Here is a 23,596-nt window from a genome sequence, read left to right on the forward strand (position 1 = left end):
AAATTATGCAATGTTGCAACATTATTAAGTCCAGTGTGCGTTTATCGTTCTCCGACAACGACTTTCAGCTCACTGCTGCAAATATTTGTTGACCTCCTAACCTCCTCTGCAATTTTCCACACCAACATATTGTGGCTTTGTTCCTTTTCTTTACCAGTGGTGGCAGGGAGGGGGGGGGGCACAAAAAGTAATTTGGGGATGTCAAAGTGTTAGAAAGCTGGTAAATAGTAAAGAGATTCAGCACCACTCCCAAATGGCGAAAGTCTAATTTGTGCCTGCTTTTCAACAACAAAAAATAGTCATTATACATGTAAGCAACTAGCTGTTTAAAGCTGAAATTCGCCTTGATTGGTGACCAAATAGTAATATTGTGCAAATTTTGTTCAGAAAGAGTCATTATAGGAGTGGGTCAGCTGTTTCCCCTTTGAGTAGAGGGTGCCATTCCATATCGACTGCAAGTGCCAGAAGTGGGCAAGTGCAATAGCTGCCATGTGTAGATGCTAAGTGTGGATGAGTACAACATACTGTGTGCACATTGCCAAATGTTCACAGGGCAGCTATTGCACTTACCCACTTCTGGTACCCAGCAGTCGATATCCAAGTTGCCATGGGTACACAAACCCTAATACGCCCCCTGCATTAATTGATACCAAAACCAAACGTTAATTCTGGACATTTTATTTCCAGAGGAGCAGGATATTTGCAGATTATTAACTTGCTAATATAATATCTTACAGATATCTGCTCTTTACATTTTCTGATATGAAGAAATAAGTATCAAACATTATCTCATATCATTAACACCTTTATTTCATAAGCATTAAGGGATCTGGTATGAGCGTTTTGAAGCGTTTAGACAGTATTTTTGTGGGACATGAGAGCACATCAGACCTATCGAATTGCATTCTGAATACGAAGAATGTCTTTCTGATATCAAATAATTTTCATTTTATGAAATTCACGATATAATACAAATTTTATGACAAATTATTAAAATTTGATATTTTTCACATTTTGGAGATATAACAGTCCTCAAGTAAATTTTATAAATTTAATGATATAGTCTTAAAGTGTATGTAGCTGGGAGGAAAAGCAGGCGATCAATTGAAAATTTTGACCTTTCATATTGAAGATATGGATTTTTCCCACCCCCCAAAAAAAAGACCTTATTTTTTTGGTGTTTTGGGGAAAAATCCATATCTTCAATACTGTAAAGGTCAAAATTTTCAATTGATCGTCGGCTTTTCATCCCACCTACATACACTTTAGGTAGAAATCATCAGATTTATAAAGTTTACTTGAGTACTAATTAAATATCAAAAATATCAATTTTAATGATTTGCCATAAAAGTTGTATTACATTGCGAATTTCAAAAAATCAAAATTATTTGATATCAGAAGGCCATTCTTCGTATTCAGAATGCAATTCGATATATCTGATGTGCTCTAATGTCCACAATAAATACTGTCCAAACGTTCATACCCCTTCCCTTAAGGTACAGATCAAACCCCGATTAGTGAAATACAGAATTACATGCCTGCATACTCTTATCAAACATACTATGCACATATTGGTCATATAAAAAGCTTCATGTTTTATACGCTACAAGCTTAAAACTAATTGAAAAAAGCCACATCTCCAGAAACTTACATTAAAAATGAACACAAGTAAAAAGACACATTTCAATAATTTCATAACGTGTAGTAGGTTTTACAAACATACAGCTATGTCATTCAATATTCACTCAAGTTTGTTCGGCTTATATAAGGCAGAAATTATTCAGCTTTTGTTACTGCACGCTTCAATTAAGTCCCAAACTCACGCTCCTGTAAATTCACATAAGCGTGCTCCAGTCACGCATTACATAATGCACAACTAGCGTAAGCATTGGCTCCCAACTGCGTGCACACCATTGTACATCCATACATGGTGTTATGAGTCTTGTTTTTTTCCGCCTTATATGTGTACATCCATATCAAAAGGATGCACTTGTCGGCTGCTACATGTGTCTCATTTCACATTATAGCTAGGAATAAATACTAGACTCATTTCAAGTGGAGGTCACTTCAAATCATCCACAAGTCTCATGGTTAAGGAAAACAGAGAACATTCCTTAACCATGCCACTTGCGGATGATTTGAAGTGACCTCCACTTGAGATGAGTCTGGTATTAATTTCTAGCTATTATGTGAAATGAGACACATGTAGCAGCCGACAAGTGCATCGTTATGATATGGACGTACACATATAAGCCGAACAAACTTTAATCAGGGTTTGTCCTTTAAATTAAAAAACATCCTCTCTGTAACAAAGGTATATTACTTCACTGATTCTTCAAGTCCAAGGGTGCAATATAAGGTTGTGTTCATTCATCCAATAAGAAGAACCAAAGAGTACCGACTCTGCCATGTTTGTAAGTCGTTCATGGAGGATAAATAGCCCAGCAAACACACACAAAAAAAAAACTTTATAAACAGGTTATTATAAATGTCTTTTTGGTTTGGGTAAAAACATTTTAATAACATTTAAATGTCAAATTATATAAAGGTCATGAAAACATTTTTATAATGTTTTATATGAAAAAACACTACAAAAAATGTTACTGCAAAATAATTTTTGGCAAACATTTTGCTAAATATTTTGTCATTGCTTTATAACATTATGTTAGAATGTTTTGGATAAAGTTTCAAAAATGTTTTCGAAATGTTATTAAAACGTTTTATGATTTTCATATAACCCAACATTTAAACCTTTCAGTAAAATGTTTTGTGTTTGCTGGGTAATACCTCCAGACAGTTCTGTTATGCACTCAGCAAACTTTCAAAATGAGTTGTTTGGATTCTGTATGTTGTGCCCAAAATGCTGAATTAGTGATGAATGTGCAAACCTTTGTAATGCTTAAGCTCAAACAAAGATGCAAATTATAATTCGTTTTGGGTTCTTGCCGAAAACGCTGGAGGTATACTACAAGCTGTATCAAAATGATTGGAACCCATCAGTTTCGGTGCTTATTGAAAAGCATGCTTCATCCAAAATGCAACATTGGATCCTCTTGAACTAACCATAATTCATTGTTATATGACTTTTTATGACATAAATCAACAAATTATGCAGATCCTATGTTGCATTTTGATATGGCAATCATGTCAATACTCACTGAAAACTGATGGGTAGCAATCATTTTGATATCCCCTGTATTTGCCAGCCATGCGCAACAAACCAAAATGGCGGGTACCATAGTGTTACACACAGGGTAATTTTAAGGTGGTACTCTTTTGGTACAATCTCTTTGGTTCCATCACATAAACATTGCTTGTTGAGTTCAAATTCAGTCGGAGTCCTCATCATCATCATCATCCTCCTCTTCTTCCTCCTCCTCATTATGTTCTTCTTCTCCTTCGCTTCCACCAGCTGCTACTTTTGTTGTTCTGTTTGGCTGGATTTCCTTCCCAGAGACTAGATCCTTCACCACGCCGTTGTTTGTCCACATTGCTTTCAGTTCAAATTTAAATTCTACTGTGGCATGGCCTAGTAGTTTCTGAAATCAGACGAGAAATGAAAATGGTATACAGGTCAGACACACAATTATTTTACTCTCATCATCTGAAGAGTTCATACAAAATCTGATATCTGAATGGAGTCTGATTTTGGGGGCAAATTTTGATGTTTTTCCCCCGAATGACCAATAAAAGTGGGGGGCTGTGCCCCCCCCCCCCTCCCTTGCGCACGCCACTGATGTTCTGAATTTGAGATAAAGGCAAATTTATATCTGCTCAAACATGAAGAAAAGAAAAGTAGAAAATATGAGCTACTATTGATCACAGTTTCAAAATTTACCTTGGAATTTTGAAAGTAGGGTGTCAATTTAAAGCTATAGGTCAGATACTGGTGGCCTTAACCCTATGAGAACTACCTGCCTATTGGTCAAAAAGAAGTTTTCTTAATCAATTGGACCAATCAGCAACATTATTAGAATAATTTCACCACAAAAAAATTGGGGTGAATTATTTGCAAAACTCCATTCTGATTGGTGATTAAAGTGAAGATATCACATAATTGACCAATCAGAGGCAATGTTAGATCGGCAGGTAGTGCTCAGAGGACTAAATTCACTTTTTGCAGCTAAACTCTTCGTCTCTAAAATATTAAAAAGACGCTGGTTCACTTTCATATCCTGTTTTTTGCCTCAATCAAGAAAGCCTTCAAACCCACTCAAATTTCATGGAGATATTTGAATGTTTGATATCAAGAGGCTATAAGTATAATGTGAATCAGGGCTGTCAACTCTCACGCATTGGCCGTGAGTCTCACGCATTGGGTCACTTTCTCAGTCTCACGCCAAGGTAGTATAATCTCACGCCTAGGTAGTAAATCTCACGCAAAAAGCTTGAAAATTTGTAAAATCTCACGCATCGCATGAATAATTTGTTGTTCCTACCCTCCTCCCCCCCCCCTTTTCACATTCTCGAGCGCCGTGGATCAAATAATCATGGTTCAAAATGAACATTGGAGTCGGCAAATCCGGGTATGTCTCTGTCTCACGCCAAGCAATTCCAAAAAGTTGACAGCACTGATGTGAATCGAAAAAGAAGTTCCAACATGCAATAACACATAGATAAGCTCAATTAAATTTCTACTTTTTGCACCATTGTAATGGCCATTGGTGTACATAAATGCCCTGTGAAAGACTAAGCCTGAAGTGCTTTAATTAAGTACTGTAAAATTTAACATTTATAATAATTTTATTCTGAGCTCACCGATCGAGTGCTGAATAAATACATCGCCTGCTTGTTCATATTGAATCATTTAATAAGTTATGTACCGTATAAACTGTATGCAAATTGCTATTAAGTAGTATGCGTTCTTGTTTGTGTATACAATCAGCTGCGTGTAGCTCCGCCAATAATCATGATAAATAATACGATTGGCGAGGTTTTACATGCATTGTAGGCGCTGTACGTCGACTTGACACATTAAATGTGTGTATATCGTTATTCCTCTTATACGTCTTGTTTGAATCCCATCAGCTGTGTGAAGCTCCCGATAATCATGATAATAATAATCGGCGAGCTAAATACATGCATTGTAGGTGCTAAAAGGGGACTAAAAGGGGACAATGTGATCAATAGAAATCATATTTTTTATGCAAATCACACATTATTGCATTAAGCCTTTTGGCTCAGTGAATTCAAACAAAACATTGTGGGAATACATAGAATATGACCTTTATTGTCAGCAGTGATGCCAACGCCGCCGTGCCTTAGGCGCACAATTGGGCTACTTGGCGATCACTTGCCGCTACTCAAAAAAGCATGCCGCTACTTGCCTAAAATTGGGCTACTTTTGCCTGTCTCAGGCCGCGGCAGTACTTTGATGTATTTTCCTTTCAATTTAGCCGATTTATAAAGGTTTTGAGTCTCTGAAGCTCGATTTTGCAATAACAATGGGTTTTGTGACCATTTATTGATCGGTCCGTAACTTCCCATTAAGTACTGGAAGTTTGGAAGTCAAGTATTTTTCCGCCCAATTGGGTGATTTGCATTCTAAATTCGGGTAAATCCGCCCAAATACCTGGTATTGGGCGCTTTTTTAGGAAGTTTAAAAATTGGGCTACTTGAGACTCATTTACCGCGGCTTGGCGAGCCAATGTGCCGCGCCTTGGAGCTGAAAAGTTTTGGCAACACTGATTGTCAGTTAGTGCAAAGTTAGCTCTGTGTTTCTTTGGTGAAAGCAGGATAATATTTTATTATCCAAAAAAAAATAGTGCCGTATTTTTCTGGAATCGCCGGAGTAAGGATACACCACTATTTGAGACTTTACCTTCCGACTCGCAGAGCACTAAAAATCATGCTTTATTTTCGTTTTACTATATAGACCACATGATTGCAGTGACAGGGTCTGTACTGGGGTAGAATTACTTACCAACATTCTAGTTTGTTCTGGAGTCAATGTGTCCCCTTCTTTGCATACTTTATGTTCTGCTAATAATGTAATAACACCTGTTGAGACAAGAGAACAATATATTATTAGAATATTTAAAGAACCTGTGAAAAAAAAAAGAACAATTGTCTGAAGGCACTGGACTATTCTAGTTGAAATCCATACACCCCATATGGAAGACATGACCTTAAGGGAAGAAGTGCACCAAAAACACCCATTTATAGTCATATTTCATTGTCACTCCAGGTAAAAGAGCAGACTTTTTTCTTTCACATACTTTTTATTCCACAAAAATCGCACTTACGGTTCCCAAGAAACTGCAATTTGAAGTGAAGTATCTTGCGCGATCAAATGTATTATTAATGTATTTTATTGTTTTTCAAGCAGTGATATTTATTATGTATTTTATTGTTTTTCAAGTGGCGATATATAACATTTCTACAGTCAAAAATGTGTATCTCAGAAAGCAAATAAGCTTTTATCATGTTATCTTCACAACAATTTGTAATAAATCAAGTGCCTGCTTCTTTTACATGTTGTATGCACTAAATTGCCATCTAATTTGCATACAAAATTAAAAAGGTGTTTCTAGATGTTTTTTAGAATTTTTCTCGTTTTTGCATTTTTGCACCTTCAAAAGAGTAACTTGAGGCCATTTTACGACGGATTTGAACGAAATTTTCACAGATTGTGTGTTTTGTTATTTGTAAAAAAAGTGTGGAAGTAGATTTTTGAATTTTGTTTTTGTTTTGACGCACTGTCACATTTTTTAGGTCAAAAAATCACATAAAATCACATGTTTTTGGCGTTATCAGGTTTTGGACTTATTTTTCAAAAAATGAAGCATTTTATAAAAATCTACTTCCACACTTTTATTTTGCTGCTTTTCAACTTTCATTTGAAAAACAAATCACATCTCTAGCACCAACGGTTGCGTTCCGTTACTATTTTGAAACCCGACACCTAAAATCCAAGATGGCCTCCAATTAAATATGCAAATGAGAATTTTTTTTGCATTTTTTTTATTTTTTGGTCTCAAGTGTCATTTACACCAAGTATGAAGTTCCTAGCATGTTTAGTTTTAAAAAATGATTTTTGGTGCACTTCTTCCCTTAATCTTCCACACAGGGAGTGTGAATTTCAAATAGGATTACCTGAATGGATGACTCCATTTGAAATCTATACCCCCTGTGTGGGAGATTAAGGTCATGTCATCAATAGGGGTGTATGGATTTCAACAGCAAGAGCACATATAAATGCCACGTAGCCATTGCTGTCATATGTTATTTGCTATTTTTATTATTGAAAGTGTATGTTACTTATTTGAATGTGCATATCTTTCTTTGAATGGATGTGAGCTTTACCATATTCACCAGATTAGTACCTTACCATAAGTGATCACAAAGTATTACAACGGACTTTACTATTAAGACAAACATTTTTGCATTTTATTTGAGACAGATATGACAAAGCTTCAAGCCCAATCTGATATTGACTTGGATCAGATCAAGCCTTGAAATAAGCAGCAAATTGCCCCCCCCCCCCTCATGCCACCAATTGCTCCTGGTCTTTGTGAAATTCACATGGACCAGGAGCAATTTTTTAAAACAAATTGCTCCTGGTTCCAGTTTTGTAGTTGATGCAGTAGTGCTGGTATGCTCTAATTGTATATGCAGAAAAGTTTTTACTATTTGAAAATTGCTCCTGTTTCTTAAGAAATTGCTCCTGGTTCTTGTAAAATCCCAGTGAACCAGGAGCAATGTTCAAAGACAAATTGCTCCTGGTTCTTTTCCGTTTATTTCATGACTTGGATCAGATTGCTTTCATGTTTGGTTGTTTGCTATTTGTTCTCTCCAGTAGCTCATCTATGCTTGTTCCAAAAATACAAAAAATCTGAATTTGAGGTGTTTTGGTTCATCAAATTATTGAATAGGCCTTTAACCCTAACAACGAACATGCTTTTTTGCTATCGGAAGGCAGAGAAGGAACGAAAAAGGAGAGAAGTTGAAGAAAGATTTCACTTGGCACCCCCGGGAATTGACCCTGGGACCCCTCGGGTGCCATGCACACGATCACCGACCTCATGTCACAGGGGGTGCCCATAAATGACTTAGGGTGATTGCGCAATGCCATCACGTGGAATGCATGCATGCGCAGTGGTTTTCTTTGTAAGATTTTGTAAGCTTTTTATGTGTTAGGGTTAAAAGTGCAGGATTTTAGCTTTAAAATTAGTATGATCACACAAAATGCATTTAATCACCAATCAAAATAACCAATTAAAACAAATAGCAGAAAACTGTTACACACAATTTGGGATTTGCTTTTGCATATACTGTGGTTCACCTCAAGTTCGGTAGTGACATCAATGATTTTTCGCGGTTGTGGCGATAGTGCGCATGTACCCTCTGCGCGTTTAACTTTATGTGCGCGGTTCACGTTAAAATACGCACCTACGCTAACCTGCGTTTCTGCGCGTACAGCGCATATTTTGAAGTTTGAGCGCATATATTCATTTTGCATACCAGTTCAGGGGTTTTCATGCGCAGAAAAATGAAAACATGTGAAAGAAAATAAAAGCTTGATCTCCAATATTTACGGCCCGTCCAGAAATTATGTAACATAAAATGCAATGTAACATAAATGTTCAAGTGAAGTCGCCCGTAGCATTGTAACATAAATTAAAAATAGAAATAAAATACACACCGTCGGCATATTTACACAGATTGCGATATTGTCTAGAATCACTGTTATTGCAGTACTGAATGATGACACGTACGTGAGTTGGTAATTTCTAATTCTAGGGATCGGAAAGAAATGCTTGGCAGGTGGTGTGTAGAGATATGTCATCGGTGAAATCTGACGCAATGATATCGGCCGTAGAAAAAAAATGACAAAATTTGCCCTTGAATTATGTTTTATAGTCAAAATACTCCAGGAATTCAGTAAATGTCATGATATTTGACCTAAACTTGAACTCATTTGCAATGAAATGTCATTTTTTATTGAGTAAAGCATAGCTTCCATGTGCTTGCAATGGTGTTGAATTCTGCACTTTCATGACTTTGCCGACATGGCCGAAGTTGAACTGCGTTTTATGGAATTCGGCGAACTTTTATGGCATAAAGGAACACTTTTATTAAAGTACACTGCTTGGGAACTTTCTTAAAAAGTGCGATAGTTGGTTAATAGCGAGAATCGCGGCATGAAAAGCGTGAGATTGTGTTTTTTGCCGGGCCTTGCTTAACTATGGTACAGGTAACACATCATTTTTCATTGTAACCAAAATCACAAAATCTGATACTGATATATTAAAATGGTACATTCAATACTTGACAGATTAGAGAACCCCTCATTTTAGGATTTGAGCGCATATTTTTAACACTTTCAGGGGGTTCAGGGGTTCTGAGAACCCCTGGTTTTAAAACCTAGTGCTACCCCTGCACCTACGTCACTACCCAACTACTGCGGCGAACCACAGTATAGCAGTTTTTGCTATATGCAAAAAAAAAGTATGCAAGTAAGTCAATCCCTTATGGTTTTATTTTACTAAATGTAGCTTTTCGCTCTTTTATGTAGCGGCACTTAACTATGCATTTATGAGCAGGATGAGTGGGCACTTCTGTGTTTGGACCATTCACTCATCCTGAATTACTTGTCCTACATGTGTAAGAAAGGTAAAGTGTGTAAATGTACTTTGTTACTTTTGCATTTTGCAAGTAATTCAAATAAATATCATTATTATTAAAATCCTACCTTTTTTTAATAATGTTGGCAATCCTAACTTTCTAAGTTGAGGTTCCATATTGTGTGGGAATTGATTCAGTGGACCTTCATCTAATGTAACTGATATTGTGGCTTTGTTACCAGATCTGGCAAACTCAGGCTCTGCATATTTCTCAAACCACCTGCAAAAGAGGAAAAAAATAAATAATCAATGTCAAGGTTTATAATCAATTCTTAAACACTTGAGAATGTTCTTGCAATCTTATTGGTTCTTACCCATGTGATATGACACGATATCACACACATTAGCGTGTGTGTGACGACACGATACTCGTATGCGCTATTTAAACCAATCCAATGTGCATTACAAAAACAGGACTGATCAATTCTAAGCCCTAGGTAATTCCTTGTAAAATGTAGGATTTAATTTAATTAAAATTTGGTATTGAAGTGTTTAAGAATGAGAATAAAGATATTGTTTTTAGCCGCTGTCGTGCATCTATCGTCTCATATAACACGCGACATCATTATTTTTGGCGTAAAACAACTCGGCTTTGCCTCGTTGTTTTACTTAAAATAATGATGTCGCCCGTGTTATAAACACATCAACAAAAATAAGTCCCCCCCCCCAATATTTCGTCATAGCATTGTAAGGTTTCGTTTTTTACCAATAAAACTAACTTTGAAATAATTACATGTATATGACTGTTTACTAAATGTTGTGTGAAAATAAAAGATGTTCATTGTGTGAAGGCATCTAGCTTATTCATCTGAACTTGCCACTATTTTATATACCCAATATCTATTAAAGCCTTAAGGGATGGGGTATGAGCGTTTGGACAGTATTTATTGTGGGACATTAGAGCACATCAGACATATCAAATTGCATTCTGAATACGAAGAATGTCCTTCTGATATCAAATAATTTTGATTTTTTGAAATTAAGCAATGTAATACACATTTTATGGCAAATGATTACAAATTGATATTTTGATATTTAACAGTAGGCCTACTCAAAGTAAACTTTATAAATCTGATGATTTATACTTAAAGTGTATGTAGGTGGGATAAAAAGCCGACGATCTTAGAAAATTTTGACCTTTCACATTGAAGATATGGATTTTTTTCCCAAAACACCAAAAAAAATTAGGTGTTTTGGGGAAAAAATCCATATCTTCAATATGAAAGGTCAAAATTTTCAATTGATCGTCGGCTTTTCCTCCCAGCTACATACACTTTAAGAATATATCATTACATTTATAAAATTAACTTTGAGGACGTTATATATCAAAAATGTGAAAAATATCAAATTTTAATAATTTGTCATAAAATTTGTATTACATATATCGTAAATTCAAAAATGAAAATTATTTGATATCAGAAAGACATTCTTCAGATATTCAGAATGCAATTCGATATGTCTGATGTGCTCTCATGTCCCACAAAAATACTGTCGAAACGCTTCAAAACGCTCATTCCAGATCCCTTAATGTACAATCTTTTTTCAAAATATACCTTTACTTTTTTTTTAACCGATTTTTTGGCATATTTGTAATACTTACACAATACACATGTTCCAACTTACATCTATCTACATGTATGAGCAAACTGTCAATTTCGCCCTATTTATAGTAAAACAGGATGATTTTCTGTTGGTCCGATATGGTCATTTTCACGGTAAAGGGTGTAACTTTTGATTTTTAGGGTCAAAATTTCAAACCACTTAAATATGTTTCTGTTTACTGAAATCATGCATAGAAGCAACTTAAATTCCAGTAAAATAATGTTTCAAGGCTTAAACCTTTTGATTTCTAATAAAAAATTGACATTTCCATAACATTTTGGTTAAAATCTAAGAAAAAATGTTTTTTACATAACCTCAGAAAATTATGACATGAAAGCTGGAATACATGTGAAATCCCATTCCAAAGTAAGTCAACAGATATAAGTTAAATTTTATACCATGTTTTGCTATGTTTGTAATTGCAGTTTTGAAAATTTTAACATCAAGTGTCATTTACAATGGAAATTTCCAAACCTTAAACATATTTTTTAAGTTTTAATTGGGTTCCTAAAATAATTTGAATGTCTAACTTCATGTACAAATACTACTTGATGAAAGGAACCTCCCAGCCAAGTTTCACAGAAATTGGAGTTATTTTTTAGAATTGGCAATTCAAGCGATTTGTGTTTCGGAGGCTTCAGTTAACAACACAGGTGATCATAAAAGTAAAATATTTGGCTAACTACTACAAGTTGACATAAAAAAATAGGTAAAAAATATCACAATTACCCATTTTCATGCTTTGCTTCTAAGTATTGAATTTCAGTTGTGACAAAAATTAAATTATCACAGCAAGTCATTTTTTTTTTTTTTTGTTTCGAGGCTTCATGTTAACAATTGTTAAACATTGCAGAAGTAGTTTTTTTGAAGACAACAGTGTTGGGATCATCTAAGCTGTTATTTTCTTGTGTGTATTGAATCAATGATTCTATGCGGCAGATATTGTAGATTTATCACATGTTAATTTTTTCACCCATTTGTTAAGTATGGTGTTTTTTGCATGTGAAGCCTCCGAAACAGGCTTTTATGGGTATCAGTATATTTTTCAAACATTAACCATAATGTCAAATTTTTTTTAAATTTATGACATTCTGCACATATCAAGTAATAATTACAATGCAGATATCAGTATGAAACACACTAATTTAGATATGCATAGATGATAATTAATCTTATTGTTGTTTCGGAGCCTTCATTTGTTTCGGAGGCTTCAATTGTTAACGGAAAGTTTGTATTGGGTCCCATTTTCAAACGGTGATATATATCTCCACAATTTAAAAACATGTGACTTGAGGATCTACTTTGCTACATATTGATAAATAGATTGGATGAGCTCTTTTTTTTATATTTGCACAAGCTTGCTGAACAGTTTGTTTCGGAGGCTTCAAAAAAGTTAACGGAAAACGGCTCTTTGAAGTCAAGATTTTATAAAAAATTTAAAAGCTTGCAAATCGACTAATTTTTGTTACCCATTTCAAGTTAAGATAACAACTGTTATGAATCAAGAAGAAGTGAAGAAATAACCAAGAATTATGAACCAAAGCTACACCCACAAAGTTTGTTAACAATTGTTAACGGAAAATGAAGCCTCCGAAACGACAAATATCGAAGTCCGGTTCTCAAAAATACAGGGCTGTTCACAATTAAATCTAATGTGGCAGTGTTTACTGAACATATGACTGTACTTTCAGGATAAGAAAAATTATCCATGAACTAACTGAAGAAAACACAGGGTTTTACAAAAATGTTACTGTTTTTATAGTTTTTCAAAATGGCAATATTAAGTACATTTAAGCCTGCTAAAACTGAACGCAGTAATTCCCAAAGCTGATTATGCTACCCAAGGTAGCTGCTAACTAGATGACTTATGTGGCCAAAAATCATGGAATTCTGTGGCTTTATTAGAACACTACGGATTAAAATGTTAAAAATCCAAAGTTACACCCTTTACCGTGAAAATGACCATATTTCAGATTATGATAATATGTCGGAACGATCGCAAATCTTAATCTCCTACAAAGCCACCTTGGTTACGCTCCCTCAACACATGTGGAGGAGCATAACCAAACTTCCAAACTGGCTGCGTAGGAGACTACCTCTGAGGCCGCACTCGGCATCCTAATCTAAAAAGTGTGAGATATTTCGAGTGATAGAGGTGAAGTTTATGATGTTGTTTCTTTGCAAATTTGCAATGTTTTTCGTGTCCAAATGTATTGGGAATTTACATGATGATTGCATATTATCATTTTGGAAGAAAAAAAGACAAATCTAAAAATTTAAAAAGATCATACATTAAGGCTTTAATTGAATTTGATCTTGAATTGTTTGTGAACCACAAATGCGTCGCAACTCAGTGTGGGAACCCCTGGCTTAATATCATAAGGCCTATCAATGGTAACAGGTAATAGTACAGCTGCTAACCTAAAGCATTATTAGAAGCATGATAATTTCCACACATGTGGAGGCATTTTGGATTTGACTCCTGGTGACCACTAGACTATGCCATAGTCGATTTTTGATAAATAAAAATACGTTATTAATCATGATGAACGCATTCAGTTGAACTTAATTTATACTGATATTTATTACATCAAAATACTAGTATAAAATGGTTATGAAAAAGTTTATATAATTATATTTGTGACAGTAAAAGTAAAGTATACGAGGCTTATATTATTGAATGCAACATATCATAATGGCATAACTGTAATGGCACTCCAATACTGAACAATTCTAATTTTAGAATCTGCCAGTTTATTACGATTTACAATCGACTATGGACTTTCACTTTTAAGCAGAACTTTACCCCGGGACTCACACACTGTCAATCATACTTGTTTATCAATAAAATCTAACCACAAGACTAAGCATGGTGGTACAATACGCGCTAGATGCATACGCTCATCCACCAGCACAAAAGCGCAAGATTCCCTAGATAGTTGTGTACCATGTATAGTTATAATGGTACCAGTACGCATCGGGAGGATTTAAATAGTAATGAGATCTGAGCGACCAATCACAAGCCAGATTCATTTTTAAAGATGCATTACATCATCACTAATTTTAGTTAGGCCAGAAATTGGCCTAACTCTCAAGGCAAAGTCAGTAGTCCACTTGGGAAGCTAACATACAGAGGGAGTACGGTGACTGAAAAGATGATCAGTTGTGAAAATCTATCAGTTGTGCACAAATTATTTAAATCGGAGTTTTAAGCTTAAATGCAATATCCAAAGTATGCACATTCATGACAATGGGCAAGTGGACTACGGAGTAGTCTAGGTGACCACTGGTGGTCTCATAAGGTCAGTCAGGGGTACAAAATCAATTGTTGACAAATATACCAAAATCATCTGATCACAAGGATTTAAAAAATGTGTAATTTGTGCTTTCTACAACCTATCGTTATGGAGTCATCCTACTAAAAACATCATTTTAATGACAAGTAATTTTGTATGTTGTCGATTTTCAAGTTTCTTTCTTCGAAAACTTTGGTGATGTTTTCTTTGGTGATTTTCCAGTTTCTTTCTTCGAAAACTTCGTTGGTGTTTTCTTGGTGATTAATTTGAGTCTTTCTTAGGCTATTTCTTGGAAATAGCGTACCTGTAGATTAACTTTTCGCTGCCACCATGTTACGTGCTTGCCGGCTTTTCTCTTTGAAACTATGAAATGTTATAGTTTTTCTTTAGTCTTCGACATCAAAAATCACACCATCATTAATAATTCTTAAGAGTCTTTTATTCATCTCTTCATCCTCCCTCCCCTCTTTCCGAATCCTCCTCTTATTATTCTTTTCTTCCTTCCCCCTCGCGCAGCTCTTCCTCCAAATCAAACGCAAATGCTCACCGCGTCGCACCCCGCATAACGCGCCGCGTCACACCGCGGAAACCCTGTTGATATCATGACATATGTCTTTCAACAAGATTGGAGCATTTTCAATTTGTTACCTCTGTGTGACCTTTCGTGACCTCTAGCGGACACCAGGGTCAAATCCAAAGTGGCTCCTTAAAATCAACATCGGGCCTTGTACTTCCCAGTTTAGGAACTTAGCAGCTATATATGAGGGTTTACAGAAAGGGCAAGGGTTACAGACTGACCTCAATACTTCATCTTCTGTGTCATTTGTAAACAACAACCCAACGTTTCCCAAAAGCCGTTTGCTCATATCATGTAATCCATCTCTGTACTCAGCCTCACTGCTTTTGCCCAAGGCTACAGCCATTACCTTATTCTTACCAAAGAAGAACCTGTGACAGAGATAAAAGATATACTTAGTAATTATATATCCTTGGAGATATAAAAAAAAAAGGACTGTATGTTAAAGGTGGTGAGGTGATCGGATTTGAACATTATTCTGTTTTCTACCTTACATTGAGTCCTATCATTAAAACAATGTCATACACTCTTAGATAGCAAGAACCAATTAGAGCAAGTGTTAGAAAAATGCAAACCATGCATTGATTGTGTATCTATGCATGGGCACGTACTCTGCGTACTACCCGCAGTGCTTTCGGACACGTTCAATTTTCTTGTGGGTTGATACATTTATATTTGCTTGTATTTTCCAACACATTAGTGTCAATTTTGTTACAAAAATAGCAAAAATCATGGCTAATAAGTGCATATCACTCTTGCTTAAGAATACCACTTTTTAGTTCAAACCATCTATAAAACATATAATGGATGACAAATTCTATTGGGGTAATGAATGAGAAATATATCATGAGCTTTCTTCTGATAACAAAAACTCCCGTTTTGACCTCATCAATCTGGTCATACACCTATAAAAGCCAGAAAGAAAGAAATTAGTTTGTGTTTAAAGATCATGTCAATCAAATTCTACATGGGTTGTGATAGTTAACATCGCATAGCTAACGAGGGCACTGCCCTAGCACTATCCTAGTTACGCGGTACTAACCAATCGCAGCTTTGTTGGAGTTTGATTGACAGAACATTAACATTTTGCATCAAACCAGACCAATAAAATGCCACCCACATTGCAGTTCTGTTTCCACAACTAGCAGTTGTCTTCATCATCTACCAATCTTGTCACCAAGTCATCATTAAGGGGATACTACACCCCTGGCGAATTTTGAGCCTATTTTTGCATTTTTCTCAAAAATTATAGCGCATTGGTGACAATTAAGATATGTATATTATAGGGCAAGGACTACAACTACTGCACTGAAAATTCAGCAACTCAAGGCAAGTAGTTATTGATTTATTGATCAAATATTGGTTTCCCTCATTTTTGACTGTAACTCCACAACTGTTGTCTGTGCTGAAATAAAATTTCCAGTGCAGTAGTTGCAGTCCTTCCCCCTATAATATACATCTTACTTTGGGCAGGGGTGTAGTACCCCTTAAAGGTATACAGATTGTCACTTCAACAATTGAGCAATTCCAGTTGTAATCAACACACCCCCTATGGAATATTTCAAATGGCATAACCCAATTTGAAATGCACACTCCATGCGTAGAACTTAAGATTAAGGTTATGTCATCCATAAGGGGGTGTATGGATTTCAACTGGAATGACCAGCCCAATTCAACTTACCTACTATGTTTCCACATATTCCTAACATCTTTGATTTTACTGTTACGCATATTTTCAACTGAGAAAATAAAGAGTCTGGCATAGTTGTCTACACAACTTCGAATCTGTAATTAGCAAAGTAAAAAGAAAACATAATTAATGCTCTGCATGCTAGCCGTAGCCTTTACCTAGTATAAGCTTTTAGATATTTTCTCCAAATATCAAGAGCTATCTGGACAGCCTCTGAACCAAAACTAGGCTTGTTTAAGGGGGTACTACACCCCTGGCCAAGTTTGTGCCTATTTTTGCATTTTTCTCAAAAATTATAGCGCATTGGTGACAAGTAAGATATGTATATTATTGGGGCAAGGACTACAATTACTGCACTGAAAATTCAGGAACTCAAGGCAAGTAGTTATTGATTTATTGATCAAATACTAGTTTTCCCTCATTTTTGACTGCAACTCCACAACTGTTGTCTGTGCTGAAATAAAAAATTCCAGTGCAGTAGTTGTAGTCCTTGCCCCTATAATATACATATCTTACTTGTCATCAGTGCTCTATAATTTTTGAGAAAAATGTAAAAATAGGCACCTAATTGGGCAGGGGTGTAGTACCCCCTTAAATGCATTTTTCACACTGATTCCAAAATGGTCATGCAAATGTACAATTCTGACATTTTCTACACCCACATGGAGAGAGTTAACATCGAGCCTTTGAAAAATAGAAGGAGGCCCCTTTTTCTTTTTGAAAATGCAAAATTGCCCATTATAATCCCTATTAATTGTGAACTTGAAGAAGAGGCTGCTCTTGTAATCATTTTATTGCGGGATCTGAGAGGTTGATACTTGTAAATTCCATCAAAATGGTCTTTTACCTCTTCGATTAATTTCTGTTTGGTTTCCAAGCCTTTCTTCTTGGTTTGTGTCAAAGAAACTGAAAGAAAACAGACAAACATAATATATATTTTACTCAACATAACATCACTATCTAGGAAGCATGAGGCCAAGTTGTTTACTTGTCCTCGTCAGACTGACCATCTCGGTGGTCGCCGACCGTAATATTATTTAAAATAAATATAGGATGGTTAATCTGCGAGAAGTTCTTCTGTTCTCCAGCGAGTCCCATTCAAGGGTTTTCAACATATGAATAGTCGTTGAAGAAAAAACAAGCGGCTTTTTTCTATATCATTTCAATCTGGTTTATAGAATCTTTGGTATGAGGATCCCATGCAGCAGATGAATATTCTAGAAGTGGTCTAACAAGGGATCTGTCAGCAGCTTCCTCGGTGGATTTAGGACATGAATAAAAATTTCTCTTGATGAAACCCAGTGTCCGGTTTGCCTTAGCAGAAATCTGTTAAATATGGTTTTTCCAATCAATCAATCAATCTTTATTTCATTCAAAATACAACAATACAATAATGTTCAGCAAAACAACACATTTGAATGAGGAGATGCTCAGAAGGCTTGTTGGAGGAGATGCTCAGAAGACCAATTGAGCTTGTTGGTAATGAAGTCACCTAAGTAGGGGTGGCCATCCGTTTCATTTAAAACAGAGTCAATCAGTTTGTATCAAAGTGCTTCGGGTTTCTGGAGTGTGTGAGTCTCATTATGAAACACTTTGAGGGATTGAAACATAATTGCCACTTTTCTCCCATTCGACCAAGGTATTAAGGTCTTCTTGAAGCTCCTTTGCATCAAAATCATTTTGTCTGCGAACAGACGGACAGACGAATTTAATTGGAAGGTCCTCTCTATATTACTGACTAATCAGTCCTAAGAGTTTGGTTAATGTTTTCTAGTGGAATAAGGAAATTCTTCATTTTCTTGAAACACCCTGTTTAGGACCTCAAAAGGGAGTATATTGTGATCCTAGCAATAGCATCCTCTTTTTATATCATTTTTCAGTAGACATCCACGAAAAAGCTTATTTCCAAAATTTCAGTTGATTCTGATTTTGCGTTTGCGAGTTATGCATGATTTATAATATGTGCATTACACTACTCCATAGACAAATTTCACGATATCTTTGCTAAACGAATTAATCTGCAAGAAATTTTTTGTACATAAACATTATGTAGCCAGAGGTTTCCAGTGATATAAAAATCTCAACTTTTTTTAGAAAAGTGAGGGATGATGCTGTGGATCACAAAATGACCTTTTAAATGGACCACTACTTTATACTGTACACCATTTATCAGGTCTGGGACTTAGTGCATGTGGGTGTGTTTGCATAGACAATACAATACATCCATGGGTGAGTGCACACAAACATTGAGTGGGAAACTGTTCTAGCAGCAAATGTGTTGACAGTGGACATCCCTATTATTATGAATATCAGTGGCGTACCGTGGCCGCTCCTACCCGGGGTTACTCGAGAAACACCAGCTACGAATTTGCTCACGGAAGTATTCGCAAAATTAGTTTTGCGTTAGAGAATATTTTGAACCTGAGGGCTGCAGAAAAGGTAAAATTTAGGTAGACCGAATTTGTTTCGATAATTTGAAAAAGTGAGAGAAAAAAAAAAGAAGATTTTTGGTGCTAGTAACCTTCACCCCAAAAAAATTTATTTCCGCCCTTTTTTCTTTAATAATTCTTTTTGCTGTGCCTTCTTCTTTCACAGCCCCTTCTTCTTTCACAGCCCCAAATTTTAGCTAAAGAGCTACAATTGTCAGAGTTTGAGGCTCAATATTGCAAATGTGGGGCTTAGGCTATAAATGAAAGTTGATTCCTTGTTTCCCGTTACCCTACTCCGCTCAAAACCAATTGCTGGCCAAATATTTCATTATTTTGAATAAAATGTTGATATCTAACAAACTTTAACATACCAATAAATAATTGTGGTTTTAAATATATCATAAATCTTTCTGTTGATTTTCAGGTATTTTCTTTGGAGCATATATGGTTAATAATGAATTAATAATGAATACCTACCGGTACTCACTTCTCTGTCCCGCACTTTTTGATCTGCTCTGATCTCATCCCGTAAAAAATTTGTGAAACTTTTGATAAGGCTAAGTAAAAAATAAAACATGTTTCACCTCCGGGTTTTCTAAAAAAAGGAGGAAGAGGGGGCTTTTTATTTTCTATTTTTTTATCGCAAAATTGGTGTAAATACCTATACTTATTGCTGTTTTAGCGTATAATCTGTACATACAATAATGCCTGGAAAAAGGAGGAGGCCCTTTTTATTTGTTGTAATGAGAGTTACACCCACTCTAATGATCACAAAACCTTCCTAAAATGTTTCTTGTATCTTAACAAGGCTGTAGAAAGCATCCCAACTTCCTAGACATATTTCTTGAAAAGTTATAACTGAATTTCAAAAATAAAAAATAATTTGAGAAAACCTCAAAAAAGGAAGCGGGAGGGGACGTGAAACATGTTTATTTTTTTATTTGGCCTAATAGTAATTGTTCACCTTCATGTGGTTGTAAACTACATCTGTAACTACAAACTGTGATTTATCACATGTATACATGGGTAGTTATTGGTTTACACCTGTAACAGATGCAATAATGAAATGGTATGAATAATGAAAAATGAAATGGTCACCTACACAGTCATGAAAAATTGTGTAACGGGAAACAAGGAATTGACTTTCATTGGCCTTAAGGAACTGCCTGGAGAGCCTGAAAAAGGGACCCTTGACCGCCGCACATACCCGTACCGCCTTTACATGTGAGTGCCCCCCCCCCCCGGCATGCACCCTAGTTGAAGTGTCGCACCCTAGTTGAAGTGTCGAGTGACTACAAAACAAATTTCGAACTTTTGAGCTGTGAGTTCCAATTATTGGAACTACATATGTACATTATGCACCCATCATATTAGACCAAGTAAAATAAAAAACATGTTTCACGTCCGGGTTTTTGAAAAAAGGAGGAAGAGGGGGCTTTTTATTTTTTATTTTTTATCGCAAAATCAGTGAATACCCATAATTAGAGCTGTTTTAGTGTATACAATAGGTTAAACAATAATGCCTGGAAAAAGAAGGAGGCCTCTTTTTATTTCTTGTTCTGAGAGATAGGCCCCCTCTAACTATCACAAAAGTTATAAAAGTGTTTCTTGTATATTAGGCTAATGAAAGTTGATCCCCAGTTTCCCGTTACATAGTTTTTCATGACTGGGTAGGTGACTGTTTCATTATTCATTATTCATTATTTTCAAACTTTCATTATCGGTGCAAAGTTAATTACGGAATGCTAGGGCCTATGTTTTGAGGCCCAAATAAAATAATAAAGTATAGTATTAAATGACCATGCTTCACTCAAATATTTTACCAACTTAGTCTTCAAAACAAATTTTAATTAAGCACATCTTCTTTGGAATCTTCAAATTAACCTATAGGTTGTGCAACATATATGAAAGCACCAGAAGTCCATGATAGTCTTTGGAGAACCTGGAGGACTGTGACAACTTGCTTTCCCCAAACACTGCATCTCACTATCTCGAGATCAGACAGCGACAGTCCGACAAATAAAACATTAAATGATTGACCAATGTCGGTTGTAATAATTGTCCACAGCAGTCGGACCTTGCCCTCCTCCTCCTCCACCTTCACAGAAATGAACATATTTATCAAAAACACCAGTAGGGGAAAGTAAATTGTCACAGTCAAAATGAACAAATAAACAAAATTGAAAGCAGAAATAAACTAAATTTGACAATTCGAACGTTCACATGGAGGTTGCTGGTAAAAATCATCACAGGGTGCACGTGTTAATAATAAAACAACCATGCAAGAAATTAACAAATAAATCATTTTATTTATAAGTTTATTTTATTAAATACATATATTTGTAAGAAAAGCAGAATAAATTTGACTTCAAATTTTATTTATTTTATTTATTTTGATGTTGTCTATAGCGCTACATAGTGCACGGTCCTAAATGCTTTCATATTTGTTCATACGCTGGTTCCCTTGAACTTGGCTGCCTCTCTTTGTGTTAATCGGTCTATCCATTTAGTGGTAGAAGAAACTTAGATGCAGGGAATTGCTAGTCTCCAGTAAATGCGCCCTACGATATCGCCATTTTACCACGTAGTTTAACCCAGCGTTTGCAAAGACTATTCGGGCCGGTCAGGGTCGGCGTACAAGTGCTTAAAATACGTGGCGGACGTGAAAGATGACATTAAAACTATCCTTTTTTCTTAAAAACTTGAAAATGAGAAATAATGAAATAATGGAAAATAATGAAATATTTGATCGGCATTTTTTTCTGACCGGAGTCGGGTAACGGGAAACTGGAAGTCAACTTTCATTAGCCTTAGCAAGGCTATAGAAAGCATCTCTACTTCCTAAACATATTTTTTGAAAAGTTATAACTCAATTTCAAAAAATAAAATTGAAGAAACCTCAAAAAGGAAGCGGAGGGGCGTGAAACATGTTTATTTTTTTTATTTGGCCTTATAGTACAATCAAGTTAATTTTTTATTACTTCCGTGGTCCGGGTACGCACTGGTGAATTGCGATCGCGTAGAAGTGACAAGGTCGCCGCAGGGTCAGAATTTGGCAGGGTCAGAATTTCAGCGTGAATCAGAGTTAAGATTCTCGTAAGGCCAATGATGAAAGTCAATTCATTGTTTCCCGTTACACAATATTTCATTACTGTGTAGGTGACCATTTCATTTTTCATTATTCATTATTTTATACTATTTCATTATTGCATCTGTTACAGGTGTAAACCAATAACTACCCATGTATACTTGTGATAAATCACAATTTGTAGTTTACTAAAATTACAGATGTAGTTTACAAGCACATGAAGGTAATTGTGCAACTATTTTCAGAAGTTTCACAATATTTTTTACTGGATGAGATCAGAGCAGATCAAAAGGTGCGGGCCATTGAATTGAGTAGGTATCATTATTAATTCATTTTAACCATATTATACCATGCTCCTACTGCAAAGAAAATCCCTGGAAATCAACAGAAAGAGATTTATGATATATATTTAAAACCACAATTATTTATTGGGTATGTTAAAGTTTGTTAGAAATCAACATTTTATTCAAAATAATGAAATATTTGGCCAGCAATTGTTTTTGAGCGGAGTAGGGTAACGGGAAACAAGGAATCAACTTTCATTAGCCTAAACAGTTGATTCTCGCAAACGTTTGTAATCATGACCAGTAGTTTACACAGAAGTTGATTTGCGAGAATCAAATGATTCCCGCTAATTTATTCTGCAAGAATCAAGATTGATTCTCGCACTGTGAAACGAAATTCTGACCCTGCAATGGGTCAACCGGCTTGTTGTCAAGTCCGTTGATCAGCCAATCAGTGATGTGTGATTGTTAAATTTGTCTTCTGTGTGTACGCTCGTCTACGCTCATGACGCTTGGCGCACAGCTCGGTCGGACCACGGAAGTAATAAAGAATTAACTTTAGTATCGTTAATCATGCATGCAATGCATCATTGCATGTATCATGGTATCATGTACATACACATTATTAATTACTTCTCCGCTGTAACTTCAACTTAACTTGTAAACATGAAACATCATCATGCATGCAGCATGATCATGGTCAAAAACAATATCATGGTATTGATGGTCACATGGACATGGTCATGATCATGATGATGGTAAGCTTACTTACATTTTGTATGTGCATTGCGATTGATGATGACTGACTCACACTGAGAGTCGCATATTTATGGCTTACCTTTCTTGAATCGCTTTGATTTTGGCATTTTTAAAGAAAGCTATATGTCATCAACCAATGACCAAAAGATTTTTTAAATAGCTGAATTTGTATACAATAAATATCAGAATAATCGTTGCGCAAGACACACATACACGTGCACAATGTTTTTGATGGCTACTATATT

At 35.7% G+C, this 23,596-nt stretch overlaps 1 protein-coding gene across 1 annotated transcript; it reads right to left on the reverse strand.

Moving 5' to 3' along the window:
• Positions 1–1,436: 1,436 nt before the first annotated feature.
• Positions 1,437–23,596, reverse strand: LOC140162824 (mRNA turnover protein 4 homolog). The gene is made up of 7 exons (XM_072186125.1): positions 23,431–23,596; positions 17,639–17,697; positions 16,783–16,886; positions 15,323–15,472; positions 9,695–9,846; positions 5,924–6,000; positions 1,437–3,539 (listed from the first exon to the last, which is right to left on the reverse strand). The coding sequence occupies exons 1-7, from the start codon at positions 23,456–23,458 to the stop codon at positions 3,330–3,332; spliced, it is 780 nt and encodes a 259-aa protein (XP_072042226.1). The 5' UTR covers positions 23,459–23,596; the 3' UTR covers positions 1,437–3,329.

The sequence above is a fragment of the Amphiura filiformis genome, chromosome 10 (assembly GCF_039555335.1).
Source record: "Amphiura filiformis chromosome 10, Afil_fr2py, whole genome shotgun sequence".
Classification (NCBI taxonomy): Eukaryota; Metazoa; Echinodermata; class Ophiuroidea; order Amphilepidida; family Amphiuridae; genus Amphiura; species Amphiura filiformis.

What these genes read in the sequence shown, in the direction of transcription:
- LOC140162824 (XM_072186125.1), bottom strand. Translation starts at nt 23,458, where the DNA reads ATGCCAAAATCAAAGCGATTCAAGAAAG. An exon ending in AATATGTGGAAACATAGTAG is followed by an intron (nt 15,473 to 16,782) that starts GTAAGTTGAATT and finishes TCTCTGTCACAG; the next exon opens with GTTCTTCTTTGGTAAGAATA. An exon ending in ACAGAAGATGAAGTATTGAG is followed by an intron (nt 9,847 to 15,322) that starts GTCAGTCTGTAA and finishes CCTCTTTTGCAG; the next exon opens with GTGGTTTGAGAAATATGCAG.